This window comes from Plectropomus leopardus, chromosome 12 (genome assembly GCF_026936395.1).
Source record: "Plectropomus leopardus strain MGB_pleo_1.0 chromosome 12, ASM2693639v1, whole genome shotgun sequence".
Lineage (NCBI taxonomy): Eukaryota > Metazoa > Chordata > Actinopteri > Perciformes > Serranidae > Plectropomus > Plectropomus leopardus.
The window spans coordinates 2,423,870-2,439,019 of NC_142187.1; the positions used below are offsets into that span (position 1 = coordinate 2,423,870).

The 15,150-nt window shown below is 37.7% G+C and overlaps 1 protein-coding gene across 1 annotated transcript in view; it reads left to right on the forward strand.

Annotated features, from left to right (window-relative positions):
- LOC121951857 (phospholipid phosphatase-related protein type 4-like) overlaps positions 1-15,150 on the forward strand; it is an 80,790-nt gene extending 65,640 nt beyond the window's left edge. The window contains exon 11 of the mRNA XM_088085275.1: positions 920-15,150. Coding sequence (XP_087941401.1) covers positions 920-1,878 — 959 coding nt within the window. The 3' untranslated portion in view covers positions 1,879-15,150. The remainder of the gene's footprint in view (positions 1-919) is intronic.

A 15,150-nucleotide genomic window follows, 5' to 3' on the forward strand; every position in this document is an offset into this window, starting at 1 on the left:
GATGGCAGCATTAAGAGAAGGAAAAGGAGCTCAGGGTATCATAGGAAGTCCCCCGGCAGATTAAACCAATGTCAGCCTAAGTATGGGCTGGTCCAGGCAACCTGAGCCAGCCCTAAATATAAGTTTTATCAAAGAGGAAGGTCTTAAGTCTACCCTTAAAAGTGGAAACGGTGTCTGCCTCCCTAACCGAAACTGGAAGATGGTTCCATAAGAGAGGAGCGTGGTAGCTGAAGGCTCTGGTTCCTATCCACAAGTAACCCTGCATTTTCAGAGCGCAGTCATCGAAGTCCATACACTTACCATGTGACCACCATGTTTTTCCAGAGTCCAACAGTTGAATATCAATTTCAACTCTGTGTCTCCAGCATTGTTATGCATATATAAGTATATTCTTATGCTTGTTGAGCAAGGAGCTACCTTAGTTCTATACAGCATAAGACAGATTCAGGTCTGGAATATATAATAATCTATCAGTGGAAGTCACAGAAGTACAAGCACTGTGCCTTTGGTTTATTTATTTAAAACATTCAAGATGATGATTATTAGGAGTTGTCTGACTGGTATTCTGGGCCAATGCCAATGTCTAAAAAAACACTACAACAAAAAAACATTTGCCTGATATCAGACAGAGTTGTCAACTTGTTACGCTTTCAATCCTTGAGAATCAGTTCACTCATATTATGTGGATTTGGTAGATTCAAAGGTCGGAACCTAGACAAGAAATACATGGGCCACTGCCTTCAGTAAATGCCTTCTTAATTGTGGATAGGCCAATAATAATCAATAAGGCAAATATCGGCCATTACCGTTTGCCCGATAAATCTGTGCATCCTTTATGATTATTAATGTTATTGAATTACTGAATATTTGCCTGTTCTGTTATTGATTATACTTATTCTTGTTACTCTTGTTCTGTTAGGAGGAGGTTTGGAAAGAAGTGGCAGTATAGTTCGTGTTGAAGCCCACCCAGAGTCCAGATCAAACAAACCTATAGTGAAACCTCCAAGCACCGATGGAAGTGGCTCCTGGCGATGGAAACCGCCAGAACAACGAGCTTCACTCCGACAGTCAGCTTTTGCCCTCAATGACCTGAACAGACACACAGACAGCTGTGATTCGCTGAGGGATGGAGGGTCCGTGGATGGGCGGAGGAGCGTGACAGGAACCGAAACGGAGAGTGAAAGTGGAGGAGATGGAGGAGGAGGAGGAATGGGAGGAGGTGGCGGAGGAGGCATATACACAAACCATCCACATGTTGTACACCCTTTACATCCCTTACATCCCAATAACCCTAACAACTTCCAGCACCTCAATTTCAACCCCAACAACCCCAACTTTAATAATGCCCACTTCAATCCCAACTCTGCCAACTTCAACCCCAACTCTGTTAACTTCAATCCCAACTGTACCAACTCCAACATGCCATTCACCCCCACTGCCACCTTTGCCCCTCCATTCCACCCCCACCCTCAGGCCATCACCACCATCAGGGTCACCCCAGTGGAGGGGACAGCTGCAAGTAGCGATGGTGGCTCAGACAGCCAGTCGGCTGCCTCATCCAGCCGAGAGTCCACTCTGAGGAGGAAGAGTGGCTCCCACATCGCTCAGGTCCCTGAACGAGGGCCCACCCCCGACCTCCAGAATAATCACCGCCTCTGTGACGACAGTAACCGCCTCGATAACGAAAGCAGCAACCGTTTCCATGAAAACCTTCGAAGTTTTCAAGAAAATCCCATCCACCCCCTCCATCCAAACCACCCCAACAGGCAGATGCAGGGTGTGTTTGGCCGTCCCAGCCCAACCCCTCCCCCTACTTTACCCCGCCCTGTCCTGACTCACACTCCGCCTCCCACTATGGGGTTGGCCTATAAGGAGTGACACATCCATCTTTACCTGTGATTAAACCACTTGACCAGTACACATTTTCAACGCAGATGCTGCAAATATGGGAAATTTGGGTAAATCTGTCCACCTCCTGGGGTCAGCCAATACAGAATTAAAAAAAAATTAGTCCCACCCACATCCCATCTGGCCATTTAGGCTCAATATGTGGCCAATTGTGTCTGGCAGCATCTCATCCAGTTTAGTACCCACACACATAAATGTTATGTCTTACTATGAGACTATACAGGCTCATTAAAACCTATTAGCAAGAGGGTCACAGTCCTCTTCGGGTCAAAAGCCATAGAAAATACCAACATAATTAGCCCTGCCCACAATCTCCAACTGGCCAATAAGAAAGGACTACAGTCAGGACCCAAGGGAGGGAGGGGGGGGGGGTGATTCTACATTTTTCCTTGCCTTTTTTTTTATCTGGATACACCAGTTTTTTGTAAATTTAATAAATGGAGTGCATTTGCTTCATAGGCACAAGAGTAATGGGCTAAATAAACTGCTGACCCTTTCACTCGCTCAGAGGAAGAGAATCCAGCCTCTTCGCTCTGTCCCATAGCTCCCTGCCAGCGAGGAAGGACTCAGCCTAATGACTCTGGCACGGGTCAGCTGTCAGTGGGATAACATTCTTATCAAAACATTTTTACATACAGTGTATTCTCAGCTTTCATTCTTTTCTCAAACACAGCTAACAACATTGATATATAAACTTTTCAGTGTAACCACATGCCATTAGATGGAAATTTGCATTCAGAGCCCATAACTGTGCTGTGCTTGTACATATGAAAGTGGGTGGCCACAGTGGAAATTAAACCCACAGTCTTAATTGTGTCTGGGCTACAAGGAGTCCCTTTTGGGCAATAACAGTATCTCTTAGTTCATGGTGGTATTGTGTTTGTGTTTGATGAGAACAATATCATGGGACATACCTTGTGTTTAAATATAGTTAATCAATTTTTTACATGCAGTGTTTTAATGATGTGCAGTATATGAATTATCCTGACTGTGTAGTAGCTGTAATGTACAAGGGCACATTCAGCATGTGGGTCATCTGAACATACTTGGATCATACACAAGTCCAAATGCTGAGGAAAGTTAAGAATTTTGTTTTCTTTGTTTGGTTCGGTTTCTCATGACTCATTTGACAGTGGTAAATTGTTAAGTTTAAGGGCAAGTCTTTATAAAAAAAAAAAACAATTCTGATATTTCCAGCATAAAGTGGTGACATTTTGAGGAAGAGTTTGCAGTGTCATGAGATAAAGTTGAAGATCTTATGTGGGAAAATGTCATATTATCTCACGAGAAAAGTCGTGATTTTACAAAATAAGCTGGCCAAACATCTATGATAAAATGTAATTTAACAAGACAGTACAGTATTGTATAAATACAGTTGTAATTTTACAACAATTAAAAAAATATACAGAATGTTATTTTAAGAAAACAGGCATATTAAAATAAAGTACAATTTATTAGAAAGTATTTTATTATCAGAATTAATTTCAGAATTGTAAAATAGGCATTATGGTTTAAAAAAAAGCTTTAATTTTGAGGAAAAGTTGTAATGCTACATCAATTAAGTGTAATTCCTTATGAATTTGAAATTCTACAAAAAAGTAATTTTATGAAAAGAAAATACCAGTTTAATAGAATAAAATATACCTTTAAAAAAAAGAAATACAAAGTTATAAAATATAATTTAACAATAAAAAGTTATATTATTAGGAGTAGTAAGTATTTATGTTTGCTTGTTTTGTCATTACCCAGCTGCCTGTGTTGTTTCTATGTGTCCTTAGAGATGACTTGATGTGCCTGTCCTAAGATCTATGATGCAGATTTTGAAAGATATAACCAGGGCTGTCAATGTTAGCGCATCAATCACAATGCAGTTAAGATCAATACATAAAGCATCTTTTAAAATTGTAGTTATCGCGAGCGATCATGACCGGCGGTGTTAGCTTCTCAGAAAGGGGGCTAAATAACGCTCCAGGCTCAATTTTGGCAAAAATTGGCACAGCAGTTTCAAAGGGTCCCTTGACCTCTCAAAAAATGGGTTCTGTAGTTACTCATGAGTCTCCCCTTTACAGACATGTCTACTTCCTGCTAATCCCATGCAGGTGTTTGGAGTAAAACACATGCAGCTTTTTGCATGCAGAGAACAATAGTTTCACGCATACAGGAGCTGAATGAAGCAAAGAAAGCAACTGAACTAGAACCCCTGAAAAGTGCAAATGTTGTCATTTGATTCTCAATTAAGACAATCTGATAAGAATTTCTTCATTTTGTCAATATGGACTTCACTGTAAAATGCAAAATAATGGAACTGTAAACATGTAATTTAAAAAAATTGTGACTAGTCATAATTAACTATTTAATTGTTTGACAGCCCCAGTTATACCTCTAAATTCTCAACACCTCTCAGTTTGACACATAGGCTGACAGGCAGTAGACGATGGTAGGATAAAAATACTTGAAGAATTTTACAGTTTTATTCTGAAAAAAAAATTCTCTGAAATTACAATATTTCATGAAATAATGACTTAAATCTCATACTATTATGATTTTTTTTCTTGCGAGCTAACAACTTGTTTTTGTAACTCTGACTCTTTTCTGACTTTTTTTTTTTTAAATCAGTTTCCCCCTCTTAATCGTGGCCCTATATCTCAGTCATAGTGTTGTATTCCACACTTTGCTTTGGTATTTTGTGCGTGAATTCATAAAGTAAAAATATTCTGACATTTCTACTCGTGAATGATAGAGAACAAATAATATTGTTTACTGATTACCAGAAACAAACCATTTAGACGACACAGCATACGTTACTTATTATTTTTCTTACTCCGGTGTTTACATTCTTTGTTTAACTTAGTGCCCAAGTGCCATCAAAAGAACAAGTCATGTGGCTGTGGGCTAGTCACATGCTGTAGATATGCTGTACGAGTGCAGGACTGGAGGAACTCTCAGCCGTCAGTGTTTGAATGAAAATCTGCCTGACAACACAAAGATCTTCAAGTTTGTAGAGTTTAAGAAAGCACAATCACTGCGTTTTAATGTCAACAGATAACAGAACACAATGGATATTTATAGCCGTGCACATATTCATATATTTCTGTACGCTCCCACTTCTAATCAGATGTCTTTTTGATGATTGCATCTGTAGATTCAGGGCCATGGTGAAAATTTAGGTGACGATGTTATTGCTAATGGCATTGTGAAGCATTATTAATATGTCTTTAATGGAATGCACAATAGATGCGTGGAGAGGAGTTTTATTCTAATATTTTAACATTTATTATAAGGAGCATTTAGTTAATGAGGCTGATATATCAAATTTATATGGTTAGAAATGAAAGTTGCTACTCAGCTCCTTAACGTGTGTCAAATTTTCTTTTTTTCATCAACAGTAAAGGATGGACACAGTTAAAATAAGATGTAGATTTTGCAAGAAAGTTCCTGATTGATCAAAAAGAAACACTGACTATGTTCGATAAAAAGGATTCAAGAGGGCTGAAGGATGTATCAATTCTAGTGGTACTCAGTGATCTAGCTCAATACGTTCTTTGGATAAAACAGACCGTACAATAGTCACATCGGCATATTACCTGAAACCACGTTAACGAATAGTGTATTTGCTGATTTCACAAAGCAGCATAGGGATTTCAAGAAATCTTAAAGTAGTTTAACATTGGCTTCGGTCCTTCTGTCCATGACTTTGTCCACACGCAAAGTCATGTGGAAACAGCCTTTTCACAGTCTTGAGTGGATCTGGACCTGACAGTCAACACTGTTAACAGCTCTGTATGGAATATTGGTGACAATATTTTGATAGAGATGGAAATGAATATGTTTTAAGTAATTAAAAGTTGTTGGCCATCATAGTAATAGATTTGCCAAAATTGTAATAATTGTGCCACTATGGAGCAGCATGGTCTCTTATTCAAGGATCACAAGTTTTGTTTTTTATGCAGAGTTTATATATGAATGTGTTTATGTGTGGATAGGGGCAATCTTATAGTACTGGTTCAGACTAATACTTTGGCCAAATACCAAATAAAGTGGACTAAGACAGCTCAATTGTAAGAAAAAATGTTTGCATTATACATTTCTGCAAACCATGGATACATTATATTTGTATATTATTTTGTAGCAAATGGGCTGAAATTAGGGCTGCACCTAACGACTATTCTTTTATCGATTATTTTTTCGATTAATCAATTATTCTATCAATTATTTTTTTAATTGATCTAACTATTATTTTTTTATTAATCTGTTAATATAACAAACAAATTTACAGAAAATAACATTTTAAAACGCTGCAGGGCATTATTTCCCAACAGAAAATAGCCCAGTCTTAACTGGTGATCTGTGTTTTACAGCCTGATATAAAGTCTCTCCAAAATAAAATTAATGCAAGAGCTTGTTCCACTCAAGTAAAAGGAATGTAGTGCAATCTACATTTAACAATCCAACAGCAAAATAGATAAATAATGTAAAATTCAAGTCACTTAACAAAACAGTTACTCTTTGTTACAGTAACAAACCTCAAATCTAACAGTCCAACAAAACATCTTACAGTAAAATTAGAGCAATTTGAAAAACACTATAACTTTCTTTAATGGAAAAATTACAACCAGTACATTATTTCTGCATCAAAATGGTCCAGCCATAACTGGGCCTTAAGGTATACCGCTGCCTGCTGATATGAGTGCTGTATTTTCATATTTATAAGCAATGAAGTTTTCCAATGAAAATGCATGTTTAATTCCTACACATTCCACCATTTTTGAAAGGCTGAGATCACATGACCACTGATGGGAGTAAACCAAGGAATCTATCAAATCTGTATAGCTTTGTAGATTAGGATAAGGAGTAAATATGGATCCCTGAAGGGGATGTCTCCGGGGACATGTGTTTGTAAATGAGTAAACTTTTAGTCATTTTAGGATGCATCCTTGCCATGTTTCTTTTCCTAAAACTAACCACAGTAACTCTTATTGCCTACACCTAACCTCCATCAGTTACATCTGCAAGTTACATCATATAATTACATAGCATAGGGCATTTTTAACATTGTTCGTGGGCCGCTATTTTGTTGAATATTATATGAAGTGTGTGCATTTTGATAGGATTTCATTTAAACCATTTTATGAGAATACGTTGTGGTTTGCAGAAACATACAATGCCAACATTTTATTCTAAGGACCAGGTAGACAGAAGTGTTCAGGAATGTTCACCAAGACGGCAGTCAGAGCTGAATGACGACTCAGTCCAAAGAAAACTCTTAACAATGTCTAAATACATGCTGTGAGGTGTTTACTTTAAGTACCCTGGGAGCGCTTCCACACATGCCCGCAGCCTATGATCTGGTAATGTTCATGTGTAAACAAATTCATGATTATGTCTAGAATTTACATCACAATTACAATTAGAGAGATTACAATTAGATATTTTAGCCCTAACTGCAGGAAGCACAAAAGGTTTACCACATGTATTAAACTGCTCTGGACAGGTGTGTGATGTATTTGTATGGCATTGGCTTTCCTTGCTAAGACTCTTTTAGTATAGTTTAGCAAGTTTTTCCTTAACAGATTTATTGTCTTAACACATAACCCACCCCTTAACCAAAGCTGCTCTGCCTGCCCCAACCCTCAGCAAATATGAAAAATGTGGCAGGATGCAGTTGTGTTATTAATGTAACACTATCCACAGGAATGTAATGAAGAGAATTTGAATGCAAACTTGGGAGAATTCAATTCAAGTTGTTTGAATTGAATTGAATTGAATTGAATTGAATTGAATCGAATCAAATTGAATTGAATTGAATTCTCCGAGGTTTGTTATTTTTGCGAACAAATCTGTGTAGATATACGGTACATTTGGTTCCAGTATGGCCAGTTCATGAATATCATCGAGACTGTGTTGAACATGAAAACTGTGATAAAGGAAAACAGTCCCTGTAAAAAGAAATAACCAAGTGCATAAATGTGTTAACCCTTTGAATGATGGTGACAGAGAAGTATATTTTGATATGGTAGATGTTGTGGAATGTGATTTGTATCCAGAAATGTTATTTAATTTGATGTAAAGGCATGTCAGTGGATTATGAGTTCAGTGAGGTGTGCTGGCTGTACTCAGTACCAATATTTCAAATTATCTTTGTTTTAAGATCGTACATTTGAGTATAGTTTTATGTAATTTTAGCAAAAGCAACAAAAAATTTGTTTGGATGGAGAAGAGACTTTTGCTGAGCTTTGGAAGACATGGTGGAGGGGAGATGAGAAAGTGTGTTTGCAAGGTTTGAATTATAGCTTTTTAAGCAAGGCGTACAATCAGTGGTCAAACTATCAGAGGACAATCCTCATGCCAATTATTTTTCCTAAGAGTCATGGCACACCCCACGCTCGCTCTGATTGGCTGGTATCATTTATCTTTGTTGTTAGGAGAGGTTCTGTTTAGGCAAGACAACTGCAACTGGTTAGGGTAAGAATATCAGGGTAAGCCAATCAGAGAAGGGTAGGACCAAGTAGGGTGGGTCATGCCTTCGCCATCTTAGGGGGGAAAAAAGCAAACATGCTAACCTCACAGTAAGTTACTCACGTGTTATTCATGTTATGGCATCTTTAAACATAAAGTTATCATGTGAATTTCAATTTTTAGTATTCTGGTGTAGAATGTTTCCAATAAAGAGGTGGCATTGTTGTAAAGTGTCTGTGGCCAGCAACGCTATTTGCACCCTGGATGGAATGGTCAATGTGGCTGTTTACACCACATGTATAAATGGCAGAGGCAAGCATCCATGTGTCCATAGTCAACACTGCTATTTTCCTTTGGGTGTACATATTTCTTGGCATCACGCAATGTTGACGTTACGTATGAATCTATTCAGCTGTTCTGCTAATGTTTATGTACACAGTGTGCATTCAGCAGCTTTATACATCCTAAATACTGAAAATCATAAGTCAACTCAGTCTAAAAATAATAAACCAACATAAGGCGAGTTTCCATCACAGATTTGAGCAAAATTTAAGCGAAATTTTCAAAATGTCGATAAAACACGAATTGCGAATTCTTCAACTTTTCCTCTCCTCCAAGAAGCATGGCAATGGATGTTCAAAACATTAGCAGCTTTATTTCTATTGCAGCCACCACACTAGTGTCATTATTTCCAATCCAAGGCCACGTAGGAATTGTGGATTCAAACCTTTAGAAGAGTTATGTGATGCAATAACAGCTCTTGCAGCTCCTGTTGCATCATGAGGGAGCCAGTTCCTACTGAACAGCACATAGTCATAGCATCATGTGACCTAGAAAAGACGAAAAAGTGTTTCCATTGCAGTTTTGCTAAACATGGCTTTTTCGAATCACCTGAAATACCACCTCATGTGAGCATAAAAACTTTCTAGCAGTTAATTAGAGTTTTTTTTTTTTTAATGACATGTTTGTTTGTTTGTTTGTTTGAGTGACTCAAACTAGTCTCCTGTGTGAAAGGACTGCACTTAACTTATTTACCCACCACATCTTACTCATGACTTGACATTCTGGCATTTGTGATTTCCTTTTTGCACATTAATTATTTTAATCTCATAGAATACCAATCACAGTATATAGTACTAGCCAATTAAAGCGCATGATGGAAGATCCATGATAAGATGTTATAAGGATGGGTGCAGTTTGTCGAAAAGCTAGTGTGACTTTTCTTCCCAGGGTGCAAATTTACACTCCCAATTTAAAAACATGGCTTTTATAGCAGATGTGTTTTGAATGAAGGAAACATGAAGTAAAAGTCACATAAAAGAGGATTGCGTTAAATTTGAGAGCCCTGTGAGGACCAAACTAAAGCTCAGAATGTACGGTTAGTGTAGGAGGAGGCACAGTGTAATCTCATTGTCCAAGCAATTTGTGGACACCAAAATGGAGCTGTGCCATGTTTCAAGTAGGCCAACAGTGATCACACTGTCATGGTGAACCCAAGAATTAGGGAAGAGTGTCACTGCATCTGATCATTACTGCCACACGTGATTTAACCACAGGAAACCACTCTCTGCACGCTGTCCCACTTCTTTGGCTTTTGACTGTGTTGCAATGAGATGTTGTAATTTGCTAGTAATCCTAGTTGTCGTGTATGATTTGCTTTTACAGAAGTAAATATTGTAAGAAATTCAGATCATATTTAAACATCTGTGACGCCCGTTTTACAATGTGCTCACATAGTTGTATTGTTAACTTCATTTTAAACCCTGTAAGATGAACTAAACTTGTTTGCAGCCTTTACAATCAAATTTCAGAGTATCCCCTGACACTAGCACCTATATGAAATGATCATATGATGAAGTAGTTCATTTTGAAGTAAATCTTTAGTTTTGGAATGGTACTGGTGATAAACTAGTTAAAATGTGAGTAGCAGTTTATTAGCGTTTACATACAGGGGGTAGCTGGGTTGGGGTTGTTGCTATGCTAGCAGCTAGCTAGCCTTCATACTACCTATTGTTACACAGTGAATGGCTGCCTGGTTCTAACCCATAGACTATGTTTATAGATTTAACCAGCTGATGAAAGTTTGATATAAAACATGAATCATAGACTGAATGTGAATGATAATAATTATGTCATATTTATAATAATCAGTTATTTTTGTCTTTTTCTTTCATTGAATCTATTGGTATGATATATATATATAGATAGATATAGATATTTTTGATTAGTGTATGTGAAAGAGATTTTTTTTTAAAATATCTGCTCATCAAATTTGTTGCTAATTGCCATGGCAACCATCTGCACTCAGAGGAGTGCATGGTGTGTATGCTGTACCTTACAGTTAGTCCTATAGTCAGCCGAGGAGCAACACTGATGTTGTGAATGTGTTGCTGGAGGATCCTGAGAGCAGTAAAATATCATTGACACTTTGCATTTCTACTGCAGGTCAGTCAGTAAACCAGCTGCTGGAATTCAGTTCATTTTCTATGACTTTCTGTGACTCACCGCTGTTGCCTCACAGCAGACAGGTCAGATCAACATGCTCTCACAACCCACTGATACAACAGAAAGCACTCTGCTTGCTCTCATCAGACAAAGGACTCTGGCATGACTGAGTGGTTGTCAGCAGACTGATTGCTTGCTCGATGTTGGTAGTTGATAATAAATGTGTAAAAAGGTTTTAAAGAATGGGAAATACACTCATTTTCTTTCTGTCACAAACTAAGCAGATTGATATCAATCTCAATTCTGTATGTTAAACACAAACCTGGAGTCAGATTGTGGTTACACTGTAAAAAGTTAATTTTGCTTTAAAAAACCTAGGAAACCTCAAAAAATGTACGTAACTATGACTATTCATCTAGATTTATCTTTACTTTATATGTAATTGTTAAGTTTAATTAAAATATTGTTATATTTACTTAATATTGTAAAGTTGTGCAACTTAAAATTGACAAGTTTTATTAAATCAAACTTTCTACATTTTAGCAATTTCAGCTAGCAGGGAACATTCCCACATTAGCTAACATTACCTACAAATTACAATGATGATTTAAAGAAAATATTTGAATCTAGAGTTCAAATAATGTTTTAAGGATGTTTATCATTTCAAATAATGTTCCTATAGGGTTAAATGCTGACTAAGAGGAAACATTTGAAGGATGTTTTGGTGATGCTGAGAGGTGACAGAACGTTCTTTTATAAGACATTCCCACAATGTTACTTGAGAACAAAGGAAGAACATTTTCAAACCAATATTCAGAACTTGTTATTGAGGACTGAGATTACAGACCTTCTTTTTATGAAAATGTAAAGTAATGTGATATGTTAACAAAAACAACAAAGAAAAGAAAGAAAAAAAAGAATGTTACCCTAACATTAGGAAGAATGTTCTAGGAACTAAAAGAAAACCAAAAATTGCTACTGGAATTTACCTGTATTCTGCTGGTTGTAAACTAGTCAACTATATTTGTATTTTCGTCATCATTATTAAAATCCTCTTTGTGGTGATCACTTTCAGTCAGACTAACTTGGTTTCCTGAAGATGCTAACACCTAGAGAGAAAAAGGTAATTACACTTGTCATTTTTAAGTTGCAAAAGCATCAAAAAATTAAGTAAATGTCACTGAATTTCAAGTAAACTTAACAATCAGATATAACTTAAACATAAATGAGGATTAATAGTCAAGGTAATCAAGGTAAAGGTTTCCGAGATTATTTTTAGTAAGATCAACTTGCCACAATTTATTGTTTTCACGAGAATGACACTTGAGGGTTTATCTTTGAAAGTAAGCAGATGAGTGTATTTCCCACAGAGTTGCACTATTTCTTTAATATGATAAAGACAGTGGACGGTCCTAGAAAACTGTCCAGTTGGACTGTAAACATGTTACTGGAATGTAAGACAGTGCTATTATATATCTTATCATGTGAATCCAATATGATCCAAAATGAGAGGTTACGAAATATTATCCAGAACTGACTCTGTAAAACTTACTGGATTCTTGGTGTAAGTTTAGGTTTGTTGTTGTTTTTTTTCTATCAGATTTATAATCACTTGACATGAGCTACTAGCTGTTTATAATGATCAACCACTGTAACAGTTTGCTGTTTCTATTTCTGTACATAGACATTTGTATCTTTATACTCATCAGTATATATCCTGTGAGTGACCCCAGCCTGATGGTGGAAAATGCTAACGTTTAGCATAGACATTTCAGCCAGGCCTGGAGACAATCCACCTCCAGAGTTCACTCACTGATTTTTACATAATATTATGTTGGTTAAAAGTCTGAAATCTTAGTGTAATTACATTTTAAACTCAATGTCTAGCTTTGAGTGGGTTGAACCCAGGCCTCATGTCAGCTTGGTACACTTCAAGACTTCTGACATGTTGATAGGAAGTGGTTATAAAAAAAATGCTGCTATCAGAACTCCAGTTAAGATGTAATTTTCCACACACACATTCTGCTGTTAGCTGTTGGAAACATTAACATAAAAAAACAGATGGAGACATTTGATTGATTCAGCGAGTATTAAAGGGACAGTTCACCCCCAAAATCAAAACTACACATTTCCCTTTACCTGTAGTGCTGTTTATCAGTGTGGATAGTGTTAGTGTGAGTTGCAAAGTGTTGCAGATATCAGCCGTAGAAATGTCTACCTTCTCTCCTGCAATATGGACCCAGATGGCACTCGACTTGTGGTACTCATAGCGCCAAAATAAAAAATTTAACAGCAATGTCTTTTTTCAGTAATCAAGACCTGCTTACTCAAGATAATCCACAGAGCTCCTTGTTGTGTGTTTCACGTTCATTCCTATGAAAGTTGCTCAGTGTTGCTTGAAGCTAAAAAAGCACTATTTCCTCGCTTGTTTGAAATTATCAGGTTTGTCCGCATCATGTGGCCCATAGAGCATGTTAGAGCTGTTGTTGAGTAGCTAACTCCTGCGAGTCGAACAGCTACTTTTCGGTTTAGTGCTCCACTATTTTGATGTGGATAAAAGGATTTAATCGTGCGGCTCTTCTAGACTTTTTGAATGTTAATAGACCAAATAGATTAAATCCCCATTGCAAAACGAGTCATTTTGTGGGGGCTGTGACGAGCCCAAAAAATGTATCCACTGATTTACCAACATGTTGTCATCCCAACTCATCATGTTGTTGCTTTGCAGTGGACTTCCGTATCGACATTTTAGGTATTCTTCTTTGTCTGCTGTTTATGTTCCCGGAATTCAGCTACCATGATGTCAACACAAGCACATGGTGGGATTACTCTGCACATGGCACCTGATGCTGGGATGTCAGCAAACGCACATGCTTGCACGGATGTTAGGATTAGGGGAAGGAGGCTCATGGTAAGGTGTATTTAAAAAAACATTCAGACTGTGGGAGAACCCCAAACTCCTGCATTAAAGTCTTTGAAAGGGTTTGTTGGATATGCTCACAGCCCCTCCCTCCCACCCTAAAGGTACCCTTGCCTTTCTTATTTTATGTCGTTATCAGCTGCATTTTAACCTGAAGCTGTCCTGCTGCGCTTTATTCAGATGCAACAGATGCTGTCCACTAATGTTTCATGCACATGTGAAAGGTTGCTCTTGGCGTCGATTTTGCGCCAAAAGCCCTGTCAAAGTGGCATTATTTCATGAGTTCAGAATGAGAATGGACTATTACAGCTCAGGTGAGGAGGACGCCATTAATATGTACATCTTAAGCTGTCCCGAGCGCGAACCTTTCACATGACGGACGCACACTTTCTTTCGTCAGTTCTAGAAAGAGACATTGCTATTGAGTTTTTCAAATGTATTTTATTGGAGCTAGGAGCACCACAAGCTGAGTGCTATCCGGCTTTATTATTTTTATTATTATTGGAGAGAAGGCAGACTTCACTACAGCTGATATCTCCAGCACTCTGCAACTCACACCAAAAACTATCCACACTGATAAATAGCACGGCAGGTAAGAGGACAAATGTGTAGTTTTGATTTTGGGTTGAACTTTCCCTTTAATAAAATTCACTATCTGTGGTCACTCTCAGTGGCTATGTTTACGTGTACACTATTTTGTATATTTTATTGCGTTGTACAGTACATATATTGCATTGCTGGCTGTCTTATATATACACCATATTCTACTGGAGAAGCTTTCAAGGTGGCACCATGTCTCAAATACTTTCTAATTTGGGGCAAATTTTACTGACAAAATTATGTGCATGAACTAGCCAGCAGAAAAATAACTATTAGTCTTTTTTAATTTTAGTGGTTTTTTTTTTTAATTCATAGTATCTCCTGAGTTGTTGCATATTTGCTAGCTAATTCTAATTACCATAAGTCACTATCAACAGGACACTTTATCAGGACACCAAGTCCAGACCTGACCAGGGACAGAAGTCTGTATCCAAACAATGTGTACATGTAAAGATTGCTACTGACATGAGGTGGTCTCATACACTTTGTGACTGTATACCCTCTACACTTCATATGAACTCACAGTCCAACTCCACAGACGGACAGCTGTGTGGACATTAGGACTGCTGGATTCAGGCATGCTTTCAAAAACACTCTGAAGTCTGGCCCAGTGTTGGGTCCAGGATTGTGTTAGTGTGCCACTATATCTGTGCTTGCAGGACGATGTCGAGGGCTAACTGCAGCGTGGACGACTGAACTGTTACATTTGAAATGACTCTGTGAACATGTACAACAGTGACAGTGTACTGATAATGACAGACATCCTTAAGTTTCTGTTTTCTAGTGGTGTCTCTGTAACAAAATAAAAGTTTGATATCAAA